Source organism: Hypanus sabinus, chromosome 15 (assembly GCF_030144855.1).
Source record: "Hypanus sabinus isolate sHypSab1 chromosome 15, sHypSab1.hap1, whole genome shotgun sequence".
NCBI lineage: Eukaryota > Metazoa > Chordata > Chondrichthyes > Myliobatiformes > Dasyatidae > Hypanus > Hypanus sabinus.
In genome coordinates, this window is record NC_082720.1 from 56,472,523 (window position 1) to 56,492,286 (window position 19,764).

The 19,764-nt window shown below is 43.4% G+C and overlaps 1 protein-coding gene across 1 annotated transcript in view; it reads left to right on the plus strand.

The window, feature by feature from the left end:
- Positions 1-525: 525 nt before the first annotated feature.
- The window catches only part of LOC132405240 (uncharacterized), a 39,439-nt gene continuing 20,200 nt past the window's right edge, over positions 526-19,764 (plus strand). Inside the window, exon 1 of the mRNA XM_059989925.1 lies at positions 526-3,026. Within this exon, the coding sequence (XP_059845908.1) occupies positions 647-3,026 (2,380 nt within the window). The 5' untranslated portion in view covers positions 526-646. The remainder of the gene's footprint in view (positions 3,027-19,764) is intronic.

The following is a 19,764-nucleotide window of genomic DNA, read 5'->3' on the forward strand; positions in this document are numbered from 1 at the left end:
AATAAAGTCCAGGTGCAAAGGAAAAGGCATTTATGTACAGCTTATTTTATTGCTACTCTTAACTGCATTTATCAGCCTCTAAAATAAATAAGAATATAAGCAAGTAACTTTTCTAGTGTAATATATTGGATTATAGAAATATCAATGCAGCATCTATGGAATATTCCCTTTTGCATTCTGAATTAATGTATACGTTGTACCAAATTTAAGACCAAAAAGCCACCCAAACGCTGGTGTCAGGACTTAAGAAGATAAATGCTGAAGAACATTGAATGGATCAGTTTTTGAACAACTACTGTATATTTTTTATGGTTGTACAACATTAAATATATTTAGGAGAGCAGTACAGCTTTAAGAATTGCAGTTGTAATTGTCGAAAAGAACTGGTCGTGTCGCTGTCTACCAATGAGAAGCGGAATTCCACAGATGGATCCATTGCCCCTCCCACATACACAAAATCAAAGGACAAGAGTCGACGAGAAGGGAAGATCACTACGTGCGCTTCTATTACGGATTCATGCGGAGGCTGAAACGTCCTGTCTGTCTAGATTCAGAATTTATCTGTAGGTGTTTTGTTTTGTAGGAAGGAAGGTGAACGGATTAACCAAGAGACGGCCGATTTTCTAAATTAATTGTCTGCGGAACAATGGCGTACGTATCCAGTTTAAGCCTCACTGTAATTGCTTCCATTTTTATCGTGTGTGCCCATGATCGAAGTCCCGGGCATATTAGCTATTCTATTGCCGAGGAAATGGAAGAAGGGTCAGTTGTTGGGAATATCGCTGAAGATTTGGGACTGAATGTACGGCAGCTAGCTGCTCGCAAATTTCATCTCAGTTCTGATGACGGAGGACGGTACATGACGGTTGGTTTAGATAATGGGCTTTTGTCTATTCGTGAAAGAATTAATCGGGAACGTCTTTGTGGAGAAGCAGAGATGTGTACTATACCCTTTGAAATAATACTGGAAGATCCGTTGGAGGTGCATCGCGGAGAATTAGTGATTTTTGATGTGAATGACAACTCGCCCGCTTTCCGGGAGAGCAGTATTCCCTTGCAGATATCCGAAGCTGTTTCACCTGGGGTTCGCTTCCGTCTCGAGAGCGCTGAAGACCCTGATATTGGAATAAATACAGTGGCCGACTACGCAATCAGTTCGAGTGAGTACTTTAATCTTGAGACACGGAGAACCGAGGAGGGAATAATAATTGCCGAGCTGGTCTTAGAAAAATCTTTGGACCGAGAGCTGCAGACATTCTTTCAGCTGGAGCTTACCGCGACGGACGGTGGGAATCCCCAGAGAACCGGAACAGCTCAGATTCTCATTACTGTACTGGACAACAATGATAATCCGCCGGTATTCGAGCATGATGTATACAGGAGCAACATAAAGGAAAACACACCACAAGGTACATTAGTAATGAAAGTTATCGCAAATGATTTGGACGACGGGCTAAATGCTAAGCTGACATACTCATTTAGTGAGCTAACTTCACAAAGAGTGCATGGTGTGTTCAGTTTGGTCCCAGACACTGGGGAGATTCTCGTTGAAGGGCTGCTAGATTTTGAAGAAACAAAAGGATATTCACTGGACATTGAAGCTGTTGATCACGGGTCTCCTGCGATAACAGGACACTCCAAAGTGCTGATAAAAATTATTGACGTGAACGACAACGCGCCCGAGATAAAAGTGAAGTCATCCACAAATCATGTTCCAGAAAATGCTGCACCAGGAACTTTAGTCGCCTTAATTGATGTTACCGACCGTGACTCTGACGAGAACGGTCAAGTGCGCTGCGAAATACAACAGAACGTCCCCTTTATGCTGCAAACATCATCCAATCATTATAAGTTAATTACAAGTGAAAAGTTGGACCGTGAAACGATGTCTGAGTATAAAATACTTATTTCATCCTGGGATTTGGGGTCACCTTCGCTGTCAACAAATAAAACCATCCTTATTGCAGTTACTGATGTAAACGATAACGCCCCACGCTTCGCTGAACTAACTTACAACGTATATCTGCCTGAAAATAATGCCCTTGGCACGTCTATCTTCGCAGTAACTGCGTCTGATCCTGATCTCGAGCAGAATTCATATGCTTCGTACTCTATTCTGGACAATCATATCCAAAATCTGCCAATTTCTGCATACCTCAGCATTAACTCTATGAACGGCACAATTTACGCCCTGCGCTCATTTGACTATGAGGAGCTAAAAAGCTTTCAGATCCATGTTCAAGCCCGGGATGCTGGGGTACCCCCACGGAGCAGCACCGCTACCGTGAATATAATCATCCTGGATCAAAATGACAATGCTCCAGTAATTGTTACACCTTCTGGACACAGTGGGTCATCAGCCGCAGTGACCATGCCCCAGTCAGTGAGCCAGGGATACCTGGTGACGAAGGTATTGGCTACTGATGCTGATTCGGGTCAGAACGCTCTTCTCGTTTACCAAATAATGAAAGCTACCGATCTCAATTTGTTTACCATTGGTCAAACCTCTGGAGAAATCAGAACCGCGCGGAATATCTTGGAGTCGGATTCCACAACACAAAGCTTGGTTATTCTGGTAAAAGACAACGGGCAGCCAAACCTATACAGCACGTTAGCGATTCATGTCACAATTTTACAGAATAGCACTGATACTGTCACCGAACGTGGTAATTTAGTAGGGAGTCCTGAATATTCCTCTGATTTAAACCTTTATTTGTTGGTTATTTTCAGTTGCACTTCCATAGTCTTTCTTCTGATTATCATACTGTTGATTGGCGTCAAATGTAAACAGGAGAGAAATATCAGCCAGGAGTATACCTCTTGCAGTTATAGTTATAAACGTGGAGATATGCACGGCATGATTAATCGAAGAACAAAGATGGAGAACACTTTACAATATCCTGGTACTGACCAGCTAGTTCGCATGCCAGTTTTGCCGCAGTACTCGGTCTGCCTGTCTCCTGAATCAGCAAAGAGTGATTTCCTTTTTTTGAAGCCATGTGTACCTCCCACCTCTCAGGCTCAATGTTAAATAACAGAGATGAGTAACATCAACACATGCTCGGCTTACGTGCACTTAACGTTGTTTATATTCTATCGTGTGGTTTGGTGGAGTAAACCGCTTCAGAAAATATTCCTTTTTTGCACTTTTCTCTTTCACTTTCTGTTGAAGAGGAGTATAATTGCTATTATGATCAAAAGTAAAGTTACCAACAACATCTGTTCACTGAATAACGTACGTAATTGGTTCGATTAGGTCAATTATGTATAAGGAACGTGGCGCCGGGATTTTAATGTTAAGTAGTATTACTACAAAATTGTGATATATAGGCATGTACACGATTGGAAATACATTACTGATGGTTGTATAATTCCGTAGTCTAAAAACAGAACCAAAAATGCCCAAAGGTGAACAGAAACGTACACTATTTACGGCAGGCACTCAATATATCAGGCTACATTTGTGGGGAAAAGCAACGGTTTTCTTTGTTTCAGATTTGGGAGTAAAAAAGTAGTCGGAGTTGGTTAAAAAGAACAAACAGCTTGCTGTTAAAGTACGAGAGCAGGCGAGAGCGTAATGAATAATACAAAGTGGAATGCTTGATATGGTTAGTCCAATTGATGGAACATGGGAGGAACGAATCGCAGTATTTAGGTTTAAATATAACGTTTCCGTTTGCTCCTTTGAACGCACTTTTAACCACAAGTATTTGGGAAATCCTGGTATTCGAGAGGGGATCTGTTCTCAATCTGCTCTTGCCCCCTCTCCTCTAAAAGAAAACACAAAAGCAGTACCCCTGCTTATTACTTCCCACACCACCAGGTTTCAAATTGAATGCAATTTACAAGTAGCAGGAAGATTCGTTTCCCAGAGCTTTTTTTTTTGGCCTTTCAAATTATGACCAGTTTACGACTTCTACTTTGTTATTCTAACTCCAGCAATCCCTTCCCCACCTTCAAAGCGGTCTAATGACCGGCAGCAGGTGCAGAAATGGCCCTTGCTACCGTCCAACGATCTTTTAATTCCAGGAAGAGGTCGTTTACATTCTACTCTTCATTCCTACTTTGAAAACATACCAGGATGGATAAATCTTCGTTACCTGATACAACATTTATTTATAAGGGAAAGTTAGATAAGAAATTGTAATAGCCTGGCGAAAATACTTCCATCATTCTTTGCCGAGTGGGATGCACCGGATGGCGGCTACGGTTGCGCTTATATTTAAGAAGTGTATCAAGAGCAAACTGGGGATCAGCACCCCAGTGAGCCGAACATCTCTGTTGAGAAATTTACCAAAGGTTTTTTTTGTAGAGATAGGGTCTACCAGCATTAGGAATTGAACTATTTATAGGATTGTTTAGTATTATTTAGTGACAGGGAATTCGCATCGCATCAGGGGGGCTAGGCTTTTTGAACAGAAGGGAAAGCCTGGCAAAGGTAGGGCAGTTGACATTATCCGTATGAATTTAAACAAATACCTTGAATGCGTTGAGCATGGATTGGCAAGATTGGAAGGACAAATCATATGGGATCCCAGATGATGCTATCAACTGCATAAGAATGAACACAAACGAGTCTGAGGGTCGTAGCAGAAGGTTGCTGTTCAGACTGAAGGGCTGACACTGGCAGTGTGCCTTAGGGTCGAGTTCTTTTTTTTTTGTTATTTACATTAACGATTTGTACTAAATCATTGTTAACAGCATCAGCATGAACAGCGGTGGGTACAGTTCCCAGCTCCCAGCAGCACAGTTTATTTTTTATTGCTCTTCTTTCTTTATATTTGCTCAGTTTGGAGCAGTAGAGTTGCCTGGCATGATAGTGGACTGTTTTTCTTGCGGGAGGTGGGAAGCATAGTGACTTCCAATGTCCCTGACGAGTGCAACTGCGAGCTGCATTTGGGGCAGCAGCTTCTAACATTCTGTGTTTAGGAATTGCAACTGTACCTGGATAAACACGCGACCATTCGGGAGGCTGCAGGGGCAATAGATACAAAATATAGAGACGTTGTGGTCTCTCAGTACAGACCACAGGAAAATGGGTGACAGCCAGGAAGGGGAGAGTGGTTAAACTGCCAGTGGTGTACCCTTATGTCAATACCTCAGAACAGCAGGTATATCACTATGGATACAGTTTGGGAGAGTGGGATGGAATAACCTAGCAGATTAAATTCACAACGGTCAGGTCTTTGGCATAGAGTCTGAATCGTCGGCACAAGAACAAAGGGACAGAAGAGGCGAGCTGTGGTTATAAGTTATTCTTTGGTGAGGTAAACATAAAGGGGGTTCTCTGATAGATAACAAGGTTTCCGAATGCTATGTTGCCTCTCGCATACAAGAGACTAGGACATCTCGCATCGTGTCTTCAGCATTCTTAGTCTGAAGGTGAACAGTTAAGGTCGTGGTCTATATGACGTAGGTAGGAAGAGTGACGAGGTTCTGTAAACTGAGCTCAGGGAGTTAGGTGCTACGTTAAAGGGTAGAACCTCCTGGGTTGTGATCTCAGGGCGGCTACCTATGCATCGAGCAGTTGAGGCCACAACCAGGAAGATTATATATTTCTTCCCATGGCTCAGGAGTTTATTGGATTTTTGAATAGTTGGGCACTCTCTCTCCCAGGGAACATGAGACCAGTACAGAATACATGGCTTATACTTAAACTAGAATCGGGCGAGCATCATAGCGGAAGGTTTGATGGTGTTATACCGTGGGGTTTAAACTAGTATGGTAGGGGGATGGGAGCCAGAGTAACAGAGCAGTTAGGAAAGAGGTTGTGGAAACAGATGCTGTTAAGAATTCGGACAACGGCTGAAGAAAAAAACGTTGAGCATCGTGCTACTACTGTCATGAACTGCGAATATTTGAATATAAGAAGCATCACAGGAAAGGCAGATGAACTCAAGGCAAAGATCAGTACTTGGAATTGCGGAGACATGTTTGCAGGAGTGGCAAGACTGGCAGCTCAGTATGCCGGGGTTCAGATGCTATGTGCGGGACAGAAAGGATTAGTGGAGGACGGGTGGCTTTACCAGAGTGGGAAAATGTCACTGCACTGCTCAGTCAGGACAGACTGTGTTCAAAAAAGATTACCTTAATCAGTACCTGGAAGCCCCAACGGAAGAATACGTGATAGATCATTTACTATTAGGGAATGAGCCAGGGCACGTAGCAGAAGTTTAGATTTATAGTAAACATACAAAAAAGATGGGTCTGGTCCATGGGTTAAAATTCTAAACGGGAGAAAGGGCAATCTTGATGATATCTGCCAAATCCTTTCAGAAAGTGAAATACTGAGAGTAGAAAGCTTGCAAGTGCCTATCAGAATAAATTGTAAAGATAGAGGGCGTTGGGAACCTTGGTTTTCAAGAGATATTGAGGCCCTGTTTAAGAAAGAAAATCAGGAGGAGCGTTGCAGTTTTAGGTAAGTAGGAAGAAATGCTAATGGAGTATAAGAAATGCAAGGTAACACTTAAAGAAAACAATCAGGAGGGCTAAAAGAAGGCATGAGGTTACCCTGGAAGACAAGGTGTAGGAGAAACCTAAGTAGCTATCACGGTGAGTAGAATGGCTGACCCTGTGGAGAATAGTGGTGTGTTTACCCTTGCCTGGGTGATAGTTTTCCCTCGAAGAGGTACCCTTTGTGATAAGCTACGTTTGGTTAACTGAAGAGTGGATTCGGAGTCCGACGAAGGAAAACCAACGGCATTTGTTTATTTGTTCATCTCCTATTGTGTATTTCACTTTGGCTTACACATTCCTCTCTCTTCTCCCCCCACCAACTCCGTGCATTGAACTGAACTTTTTTACATTACCATCTTAAGACTTTAAACCTTGCCACCGAGCTTAAATGAGTTATGGAATTAGATTTAGCCACACATATATGCATAGCACTGCTAACTTTTGAATTACTTGTTTTATGTTACTATATTAAGTAGTTACTAATAAATGGTGTTTTTTAACATCAAAACCAGACTGTAGGCGTGGTCTATTGCTGCTGGTTTATTTAAATCCTTGCGTGTACGTAATAAAATTATGGCCCGCATCCAAGATATGAACAAATTTGGAGCTTATAGATTGATCAAATGCCAATTTGATTGGGGAAATCCCTTTTGGATTCACTTGTGTGAGGGAAAATCAGTAGCATTAGATGTTGGTAAATTTATGGAGGCACCAACCTCTGTGGCATTAGAGGACGCCCGAAGTGATTATTTTCACTTGAAAGAGTTGGTTTTGATTGAGGAACTAAAAAAAAATGTATCCCTGATGAGTTAAACTCATATGAGATAAAGACGTCAGAACGTTTGACTTCTTGTGTATTGCTAAAAAATTAAAACTTACTAAGATGAAATCGTCAATGAGGAGTGCACAGATGCAGAGGATAATAGCCGTGTATTATGTATCCGAGAATGTGTTTGCAATGGAGGAGTTGGAATTGTTTCTAGAGGGTAAATTTGATGAGCCTGGGTGCCAGTATCAGATAGAAAAAAATTAAAGCAACAGTTCGAGGCAGAGGAAGCTAAAAAACAGAGGCGGTTTGAAGCTATGGAAAATGAAAAAAAAGTGAAGTTTGAGAAGAACCCATTAAACGCGGAGTTACAGCTAGCGCAGTTAAGGCTCGTCAGGGAAGTTCCTGCGACGGCTCCTACTGGCACTAATGAGAGGTTTGATGCCAGTAGGGATGTCAGATTGTTACCTCCATTTGAGGAAACTGAAGTTGATAAATATTTCCTGCATTTTGTAAATGTGGCTCAAAATCAAAAGTGGCGAAAAACAACTTGCCTATTTTGTTACAAAGTTGGTGTCAAACTAATTATCAAACACCAACTTGCTTTCCTATCAGTTCCACTTAAATCCTTATACTTTCACCTCGAACTTATTTATCCTTGTTTTATACAGGGAATAGCATTGGAAATGAAAGTTTATCTGTAACAAACTTTGTATGCAAATATAAACTATTCTCAGCTTCCATCGCTCAAAGAAAGTATACCTAGCTCATTTACCAAACATATCTTCATATAACTCAAGCAATAAATACTCAGACATAATTTGTGCTTCTGCCCTAGAATTTTTCTGTCTTCTGATGTTTCTGAAAGTGGCTTAAGCAACGTTTTGTGCAAATGCTGCTCTTATATTTAGTGTCTCAATTGACGAAGGCAAACAAAACATACACCTTCCACAGTATCCCTTTCTGCTGTTGTTTCCATAGACTGGAGATTGCATGCATGTATGCTTGTACCCAAGGATCCTTCCATTCTTTAGCACTTCCAGAAGTCGACCATTCAGTCTGCACATTTGGTTCCTCCAGTTCTTCCACCGCTTTGCTCTTAGGGATACACTGTTGAGCCAAAGAAATATAAGATAATCCTAATTGCTGCTGCATTCGCTATGTATCCCTACTTGCTCTTGTTTTCTGTTATGAACCCCAGTTTCAACAACTTAGACGGTACGAAATGTACTAGAAATCTGGAACTTTGTTTCTGTGAATGTCATACGATGACCTACCCCAACAGTATAAAAGTAGCAACGCAGATTGCTCCGCAGAGTCGAGTATGGTTTCGATCATGGAGAGACACCAGTGCGTGGGATCGCTGGTTTAAACTCTCCAAGTAGCCCAAAGGGGTGAGTTGAGATCGATTCAGACTATTGATAAACGATCCCCACGGGTGCTGCGGCTGCGGACAGTTGAAGAGAAGAGGAGAGAGAGAGGGTTTGAAACAGAAGAAACCTAGTGACAAAGAGATCACTGTTTGGACTCTCTCCAAGTAGTCCGTAAGGGCGAGTTTGATTCCATTCGAATACGGAAGTGTAGTTAATCTATAGGAGGGGGTTCTCTGGCGATGGCAACACCGTGGCAATTCACTGTTGGAGTTACTACGAATGTCGTGGAACTTGATAATCCAAACGTGGAATTTTGGCATCCACTTTGGTAAACCCTGAAAAGTCTCGGGTGTGTGGTGACCAGTCTTGGAAAAGGGACTTCTCCTATCAGTTACGTGATGAAATTCTCACTTTTTGGGTATTATGTGTCTGCCGAACCTCCTTCGGAAAGGTACGGTGGCCGTCTTCGTCGTAATTCTGCGCGACTCGCTTCTTCGCTGTATTTTGAATCTCCGTCTTCAAGATCGCCTCTTCGCTGCATATCGAATCTAAAAGTCTTTCCTATCAGTTCCCCCGTGAATCCCTGAAACCTTTTGAACTGACATTCTAAGACTGTGCTCCAGTAAGACTGTTAAAAATTGTTTCTAAATTTAACCGTTTGTTTAACAATAGACGCATAGCGCTGTTAACTTCGTTCTAATTTAGTCGCTTATATAAAGTTCTATGTTTCTGTTTGAGTGTTAATAATCTCTGTTGTTTTCCGATAATATCCTGACTCCATTCCACATCTATTATTGCTGGTTCCAAGTAAAACTCCTGATAGACATTTCTGTTTTCTGCCTTGTGGTGTTCATCTTTGGTGTTATTCAAAATTAATTCATTTTCTTTCTTTCCCAGATCTGATACCCTGTCCCATAATTAAGTGGTTGGTTCCTTCTTTACTCACTGATGACGGATAGCCTGCTGAGAGTGTTCAGAATTGGGGGTTTTTAATACCGTTTGGAATTCATTGTGGGATCAACTACATCCCACATTTATAAAGAAAAACAAAAAACAAATCTGCATGTCACAGTATTAATGATGGCAATTTTCTAAAGAATCATAAAGCCTTAATGTAGAAACCTGTATCTTGGAGCACAAAAATAAGTTAACGTAAGTCAAAAAATAAATCCAGAATAGTGAAATAATGCCTCGAGTTATTTTAAAAACAAAATTGAGTTCGACATACATTGAATTGGAGCAATGTCAAAAATAAACTATATTATGGAGACGATTGTGAGCACATAGTCTAAATTTTGATATCAAGAAGAACATTTAGCTAATATCGTAACAACAGTAATGTGTCTGGTGGATTGATTGAGTTGCCCTCCGAGCTTGGCTATTTTCTTGGAAACGTTTCGTCACTATACTATGAAACATGATCAGTGCGCTGTGAATTGCTGCATGTCCTCTAAATGCTTGTCCTATATACACCTATCGATCAGCTGATTGGAAATCATTTCGGAAAATCAATTGTGAAGAAGGGAAGAAGTCTAGTTGGCAATTTGCTGCGTAGAGAATTTTGTGTGTTTTGGTTTGGAAGTTTGACCGCATTGTCTCATAAATAGATTGAGATCAACATGCCAGGCAGCATCTTTAAGGAAAAGCACTGTCGAGGTTTCGGGCCGAGACCCTTCATCGGGACTGATGAAGGGTCTCGGCCCGAACGTCCACAGTGCTTCTCCTTATAGATGCTGCCTGGCCTGTTGTGTTCCACCAGCATTTAGTGTGTGTTGTTTGAATTTCCAGCATCTGCAGATTTCCTCCTGTTTGCTTTTGAGATCAACGTGTCTGTTTTCAAAACTGATGGCGGAAATCTACGTTTGTAGAAATAATCTTTCATAACGTGTGTTTGCTTGAGCCTTGATTTTCTCTGATATCCAGTCAAACTTGATCCCCTCTTTGTCTTTATGGGAATCGGAAGGGAACGCATACAGTTCAGATCCTAAATTATCAATGTAACCACTCCCAAATGCACACAAAAAGAGCTGTATCAAAGCTCTGTTCCGAAGAGCAGAGAAACAATGCAGCACGGCGGAAGTAAAGAATAAAGAGGCGAAACAGCTCTTTAAACTATTCGCAATATAGATATACCCACGGAGTTTTATGCGAAGTAGCCTCTAAAGTCAATAACGCACCAGAGAAAAAAGCAGCTCACGGGTTCTCCTTCAATAATTTCGATATATCTGGGAAATGACGGCCCCACTGCTCCAAGAACATAGAATTTCGGTCGCTCATAATCCAACAGCAAGGCTGAGGAGAGTAATTTGCAGACCAAAATAATGAACCCAACTATTGAACATATATCAAATAACTAAGACTTATGGTTGTACACCATTAACCTTTTAATATAAGAGTGTAGTATTAAGAATTATTGCTCTAATTATCCTGATGACGGGTCTCGTCCCGAAACGGTGACATCTTCCTCGTTTTCATAGATGCTGCCTGGCCGGCTGAGTTTCTCCAGCATTGTTCGTGTGCTCGATTGTATTTACAGCATCTGCAGGTTTTCCCGTGATTGCTGAAAAGTGCAGGTTCTGTCGCTGTTTACCAATGAGTATCTGAAGAGAACAGATAGATCCCTTGCGCTGACAACATTGCAGAATAAAGTTCCAGCATCGACGAGAAAGGTGAGCGGGGCTCGCGTTTTTATTATAGAAACATAGAGAAGAAAAAAACAACAACAGCACATCAATCCTTGAAGTGGATAGTTTACGGGAGCAGAAAACCACACCAGACTCCTCTCCTGCAAATAATAAACATAGAAACATAGAAAACCTACAGCAAAATACAAACCCTCCGGCCCACAAAGTTATGCCAAACATGTTCCTACCTTAGAAATTACTAGTCTTACACACAACCCTCTATTTTACTAAGTTCTATGTACCTATCCAAAAGTCTCTTAAAATACACTATTGTATCCACTTCCACTACCATTGACGTCATCCCATTCCACGCACCTATCACACTCTGCGTAAAAAAAAACTTACCAGTGATATCTCCTCTGTACCTGCTCCCCAGCAACTTAAATCTATGTCCTCTTGTGCGACCATTTCAGCCTGGGGGGAAAAAACTTTGATTATACACATGATCATGCAGCCCATCTTCTTATACACCTCTATAAGATCACCTCTCATCCTCAGTCGCTACAAGGATAAAAGGCCGAGTTTCCTCAATCTATTCTCATAAGGCCTGCTTTCCAATCCAGGTAACATACTTGGAAATCTCCTCTGCAGCCTTTCTATGGATTCCACATCCTTTCTTTAGTGAGGCGACCAGAACTGAGCACAGGACTCCAAGTGGGGTCTGAACTGCGTCCTATATAGCTGCAACATTACCTCTCGGCTCTTAAACTCAGTTGCACGACTGATGAAGGCCAATGCGCCGTATGCCTTCTTAACCATAGGTTCAACATGCGCAGCTGCTTTGAGCTTCGTATGGACTCGGACACCAAGATCACTCTGATCCTGCACACTGACAAGTTTGCTGCCATTAATACTATATTCTGCCATCATATTTGACCAACCAAAATGAACCACTTCACACTTATCTGGGTTGAACTGCATTTGCCACTTCTCAGACCAGTTTTGCATCCTATCAATGTCACCCTGTAACATCTGACAGCTCTCCACACTATCCACAACACCTCTAAACTTTGTGTCATCTGCAAACTTATTAACTCATCCCTCAACTTCCTCATCCTAGTCATTTATATATATCACGAAAAGTAAGTGTCACAGAGATCCCTGAGGCACAGCACTGGAAACTGACCTCCATGCAGAATATGACGCGTCTACAACCACTCTTTTGCTTCTGTGGGGTAGCCAGTTCTGGATCCATAATGCAATGTCCCCTTGGATCCCATGTCTCCTTACTTTCCCAATAACCGTTGCATGGGGTACCTTATCAAATACCTTGCTGAAATCAATGCAGTCTACATCTACTGCTCTTCCTTCACCAATGTGATTAGTCACATCCTAAAAATTTCAGTCGGGCCCGTAAGCCACGACCTGCCCTTGACAAAGCCATGCCGACTATTCTTTATCATATTATACCTCTCCAAATGTTCATAAATCCTGCCTCTCAGGATCTTTTCCATCAGCTTACCAACCACTGAAGTAATACTCACTTGTCTATAATTTCCTGGGCTATCTCTACTCCCCTTCTTGAATAAGCGAACAACAGCTGCAAACCTCCGGAACCCTATTGACACTGAACCCTATTGACGCTGAACCCTATTGATCATCGCCAGAACCTCAGCAGTCTTTTCCCTCGTCTTCCACAGTAGCCTGGGGTACATCTCATCTGGGCCCTGCGAACTATTCAACTTAATGTTTTCCAAAAGCTCCAGTACATTCTCTTTCTTTGAATCTACATGCTCAGGCTTTTCAATCTGCTGCAAGTTGTCACTGTTATCACCAAGCACCTTTTCCATAGTGAATACTGAAGTAAGGTATTCATTAAGTACCTCTGCTATTTCCTCTGGCTCCACACACACTTCCCACTATCACACTTGAGAGCTTCTATCCTTTCACGTGTTATCCTCTTGCTCTTCACATACTTACAGAATGTCTTGTGGCTTTCCTTAATCCTGCCCTTCAAGGCCTTCTCATGGCCCCTTCTGGCTCTCCTAATTTCTTTCTTAAGCACTTTCCTGTTAACCGTATATTCTTCAAAATCTCTCATTTTACCTAGCTCTGTGAACCTTTTGTAAGCTTTTCTTTTCTTCTTGACTAGATATACTACAGTCTTTGTACACCACGGTTCCTGTTCCTTACCAAAACATCCCTTTCTCAATGGAATGTACCTATGCAAAATTCTAGACAAACATCTCCTGAACATTTACCACATCTCTTCTGTACTTTTCCCTGAGGACATCTATTCCCAAATTAAGCTTCAAATTTCCTGCCTGATTGCCTCATAATTCCCCTTACTCCAATGAAATGCTTTTTTCTGACTTGTCTGTTCCTATTTCTCTCCAATGCTGCTGTAAAGGAGATAGAATTATGATCACTATCTCCAAACTGGTCTCGCACTGAGAGATCTGACACCTGACCAGCTTCATTTCCGAACAACAAATAAAGTACAATCTCCCTTCTTGTAGGCTTATCTACAAATTCTGTCAAGAAACCTTCCTGACCACACCTATCAAACTGAACCCCTTGCTCTAGGGAGATGCTGATCGATATTTGGGAAATTAGAATCTCCCATCACGATAACTCTGTTATTATTACAACTTTACAGTATCTGTTTCCTTATCTGGTACTCGAAATTCCTGTTACCATTGGCCGGCCTGTAAAAAATACCTAGAAAAGTTTTTGACTCCTTCTTGTTCCTAACCTCCACTCGCAGAGACTCCATAGACAATCCCTCAATGACGATCACCTTTTCTGCAGCCGCAACACTATCTCTGATCAACAGTGCCACGCTCCCACACTTTTGCCTCCTTCCCTCTCCCTTCTGCAACTTCTAAAACCCGTCACTTGAAGTAACCAATCCTGTCCCTGAGCCATCCAAGTCTCTGTAATTGCCACAACCTCAGAGCTGCAAGTACTGATCCACACTCTAACCTCATCAACTTTCTTCATAATACTCCTTGCGTTAAAATGGACACATCTGAAACCGACTGTCTGAGCGCGTCCCTTCTCCATCACCAGCCTATCCTCCCTCACACACTGTCTCCAAGCTTTCTCTATTTGTGACCTAACCGGATCTTCCAACGTCTCTTCAGTTCGGTCCCCACCCCCAGCCATTCTAGGTTAAACACTCCCCAGTATCCTCTAGCAAACATTCGGTCAGGATATTGGTCCCCCTGGGTTTGTTGTGCAATCAGTCCTTTTTGTATAGGTCATACCTGCCCCAAAAGAGGACCCAATGATCCAGAATGCTGAATCTCTGCATTCTGCTCCAATCATTCAACCACGCATTTATCCGTCACCTATATTCACCGTCACGTGGCACAGGCAGTAATCCCAAGATCACTACCTTTGCGGTCCTGCTTCTCAACGACCTTCCTAACTCCCTGTAGTCTGATTTCAGGACATCTTCCCTTTTCCTACCTATGCCGTTGGTACCCACATGCACCACGACCTTTGGCTTTTCTCCCTTCCACTGCAGAATATCGTGTACGAGATCTCAAGCATCCCGGACACTGGCACTTGGTAGGCACAGTACCATCGGAGTGTCTTTCCTGTGTCAACAGAATCGCCTGTGTGACCGGCGAACTATAGACCCCCTGTCACTACTGCCTTACTCTACCCTTCCGTACCCCTTTGAGCCACAGGGCCGGACGCTGTGGCAGAGGCACGGCCACTGTTGCTTCCCCCAGGGAAACTCCCCCCGAGCAGTACTCAAACAGGTGTACTTATTGCCCAGGGGTACAGCCACAGTGGTCTGCACTAGTACCTGACACTTCCCCTTCCTTATCCTGACTGTTACCCACTTGTCTGTCTCCCCTGGACATGGTGTGACTACCTGGCTATAACTCGTTTCTATCACCTCCTTGCTCTCCTTGACAAGACGAAGGTCTTCGAGTTGCAGCTCCAATTCCCTAACGCGGTCTCTTAGGAGCTGCAGCTCGACACATCGGGTGCAGATATGGCCGTCCAGGAGGCTGGTAGACTCCAGGACCTCTCACATCTGACACCAAGCAGAGTAAACTAGCCTCACACACATACTTCCTTTCCGCAATTAACACAGGTAGACCTATCTCGCCTCGTTAATGCCTAAGTCCGTTGAACCAAAGCGTTATCACTCTGCCACTCCTCACTCCGCTGCCCTCTAGATATGGCGGTCATCGGTTTAAACTTTTTCCCGCTCTGGTGGCTGACGTCACGTCCCAGCGCCGTCTTGCCTGTCTTTACCACGAGTAGGAAAAATGCCTTCGCTACGGAAATCCTTAGCCCTTCACTTGCAGCCTTCTTGCTCCAAATCTCCGAATGGAGTTAAGAGGAGACAATGGAATCACCTGTTGGTTGAGATAAGACCATAAGACCATTAGAAATCGGAGCACTATTACGATATTTGGCCCATTCCAGTCTGCCCCGTCATTTCACTTTGGCTGTCCCATTTTTCCTCTCTGCCTTCTGCTCGTAACCTTTCATGCCCTGACTAATCAAGAAATTATAAACCTCTGCCTTAAATATGCACAAAGACTTAGGCTTCCCAGCTGCATATGGCAACGAATTCCACAGATTCACCACTCTCTGACTAAAGATATTACCCGTCATCACCGTTCTAAGAGGATGACCCTCTACTATGAAGCTGTGTGCTTTGGCCTTGGACTCTCTCGCCGTAGGCAACGCCCTCCTCACATCCTCTTTATCAAGGCCTTTCACTATTTGATACGTTTCCTTCAGGGCACCCGCTATTCCTCAGGACTCTAGTGTATAAAAACCCAGAACCATCAAATGCTCTTCGTATGACGATCACTTCAATTCTGCAATCATTATCGTGAACCTCCTTTGAACCCTTTGCAGTTTCACCACATTTTTTCCAGCAAAACGGACCCAAGATTGCGGACAATACTCATCAGTCCTTTCTGAAGTTGCACTACATCCTTGATTCTTATTCTAATCGTCCTGAAATAAATCTGAATATTATATTTGCATTCTTCACCACAGACTGTACTTCAAACTGATCTTTAGCGAATCCTGTACAAGAATTTTCAAGTTCCTTTGCGCATCATTTTTGATTCTTCTCTCAAATCAGAAAGTAAGTTCTTTCACTTCTTCTACCAAAGTATCTGATTATACACTTTCCCGACACTCTATTCCATCTGCCACCTGTATGCTCATTTTTCTGATCTGTCTAAGCCCTTCATTTTCTGGTCAATTCCCTCAAAACTATTTGTTCGTCCGCCTATCTTTGTATCATTTTCAAACTCTTTAACATAACCATCAGTTTCATTATCTGCAACAGAAGAAGAATCATGTCATACGGGGGTGTTGCATCAGGACCCAAATATAGAATGGAGACACTGTAGTCCTAGGAACAGGGCTGAACGAGGAACTGGGAACAAGGAACCTGAGATGGACTTCGAGCGTGAGACTGGACAAGGATCTAGAAGCTGGGTCTTGCATCGGGCTCGGACCCCCAGACACCGGCTCGGTCGGGACGAGGCTTGGCTAGAGACTTGCGGTCTTGGGTCTTGATGCTGGGGTCTTGTGGCTTGGCTTGAGGCTGGGGTTTTGAGGCTTGGCTTGAGGCTGGGGTCGAGGTTTGTCTTGAGTTTGGAGGCAGACTAGGAACTGTATATAGAGATACAGCCAGGACTTCTCCTTGGACAAACCGGGACTCACCTTTCACACCATACCAAGATGGGGCAGGACAGTCGGGTAACAGCAGAACGGCCGGACTTACCCGACGGAGGCAAAGACAAGAAAAGACAGATTCCCCATGCAGGGTAACGGCAGAACGGTCTGACTTACCCCATGGAGGCGAAGACAAGACAAGACAAAGTGCTTCTCGGAATGGCAGGTGGTGACTAGAGGGGTGCCACAGGGCTCGGTATTGGGACCACAGCTGTTTACGATTTACGTCAACGATTTAGATGAAGGCATTGAGAATAACATCAGCAAGTTTCCTGATGATACTAAGCTGGGTGGCAGTGTGAGATGTGATGAGGATGTTAGGAGAATTCAAGGTGACTTGGATAGGCTGGGTGAGCGGGCAGATACTTGGCAGATGACGTTTAATGTGAATAAGTGTGAGGGTATCCACTTTTGGAGTAAGAACAGGAAGGCAGATTATTATCTGATCGGTGTTCTGTTAGGTAGGGAGAAATACAACGAGATCTAGGAGTCCTTGTTCATCAGTCACTGAAGGTGTATGAGCAAGTGCAGCAGGCAGTGAAGAAGGCTAATGGAATGTTGGCCTTTACTACAAAGGGAATTGAGTACAAGAGCAAGGAAATCCTCTTGCATTTGTACAGGGCCCTGGTGAGACCACACCTGGAGTATTGTCTACAGTTTTGGTCTCCAGGGTTAAGGAAGGACATTCTGGCTGTACGGGAAGTGCAGCATAGATTCACGAGGTTAATTCCTGGGATGTCAGGGCTGTCTTACGCATAAAGATTGGAGAGACTGAGCTTGTAGACTCTGGAATTAAGGAGATTGAGAGGGGATCTGATTGCAACATGTAAGATTATTAAGGGATTGGACATGATAGAGGCAGGGAATATGTTCCAGATGCTGGGAGATTCCAGTACCAGAGGGCATGCTTTGAGAATAAGGGGTAGGTTATTTAGGACAGAGTTAAGGAAAAACTTCTTCTCCCAGAGAGTTGTGGGGGTCTGGAATGCACTGCCTCGGAAGGCAGTGGAGGCTAATTCTTTGGATGCTTTCAAGGAGCTAGATAGTTATCTTATGGGTAGGGGAATCAAGGGATATGGGGACAAGGCAGGAACCGGGTACTGATAGATGAACAGCAATGATCTCAAAATGGCGGTGCAGGCTCGATGGGCCGAATGGTCTACTTCTGCACCTATTGTCTATTGTCTATAAGACAGATTTCCTTCGCAGGGCAACGGCAGAATGGCCCGAGTTACCCCACGGAGGCGAGGACAAGACAAGAGAGATTTCCCCCACAGGGCAACGGCAAAACAGCCTGACTTACTCCACGGAGGCGAGGACAGGAAGAGACAAACACCGAAGAACGACAGACAGTTCCATCTGTTCCATCTGTGCATCGGGACTGCTCCGAGTAGCCGTTATGGCCAGCAACCTTGGCTGGGAACGGAAACTATTGGGTTCCTATCTAGCTCGGAGTGGCTGACGGCCACCCAGCTGGCACGGGAAACGACCGAATCCATACCGCAATGAGAGCTCTGCCTCGGACAGTAAGGCTCCAAGAAGCAATGGTTTCTCAACGCAGCCTGAAGATGTCAAGTGACCCCCAGGCTTCCACCGGTCATTTGCTCCATGCGAAGCTTGACAAGACGACTCCCCCAACCACACTCAATCCTTATATTCCCAGCCAACAAGATGAGCGTCAGGTGTTTATGGTTTAGTCCAACCGAAACAAAGGTTAGCAGGAGGACCTGGAGTCCGGATCCCTGCGGACCGGAAGGCGGACCCCGGAACGGACCACGACAAATCATTCCCAACACAACTCCTGTGGGATACGACTAGTCACTGCAGCCAACCAGAAAAAGGTTTTCTTTCCCCCGTTCTTTGCTTCGTGCCAATCAGCCACTGCTTTATCCATGCTAAAATCTTTCGTGTAGTACCATGGGCTGGTAAATTGTTAAACAATCTCATGTGAGACACCTTGACAAAGGTCTTCTGAAAATTCAAGTACACAACATCAACTGATTTACCTTTGTCTGTCCCGCTTCTTATTTCTTTAAAAAAGTCCAGCAGTTTTGTCAGGTAACATTTTCCCATGAGGAAACCATACTGGCTACAGCTTATTTTGTCATGGACCTCCAACTACCTCGACACCACATTCTTAACAATCGACTCCAACATTTTAGCATACATTCATCTTTACAAGATATGTCTATTTAATTATATTTCGTGGGGGTACCAGCATTGTGGATCAACCAAGCGGAGGCCTAGTCGTGGAAAGCAATCGAATACAGAACCATGTCGACTCCACCGAGACTGAATTACTTTGCCTGTTTCTCCTTTGTGTAGTGTATCTAATTACCAGGAAAATTCGTTATTCTGTTTCCGATGAAATGGAGGAAGAGACATATATTGGGAATATCACTCTGGATTTGTTATTGTATATACTGCAATTCTCAACTGGTATATTTCAGTTTAGCGCTGTTAACAGAGGACAGAATATGAAGGCTAATTTAGATAGTAGGTTTTTGCCTATTCCTGAAGAATCCACCAGGAAGGGACAAGCAAATACGCGTACTATACCCTTGGAAATTATACTGGAAAATCCGCTGGATTTGCATCGCGTGGAAGTTGAAATTCGAGATGCGAACAGCAACTCGTCTACGTTCCGTGACAGCAGCATTGCAGTTCAGATACCCAAAGCGATTCCGCCAGGTATCCACTTTCGTCGGAAAGGCGCGGAAGATCCCGACTTTTGCATAACTTGCCATAAATTGCACCGTAAGCTCGAGTTTAATCTGAGAACACTGTAAACACAGAAAAAACTGAACACTGCTGAGCT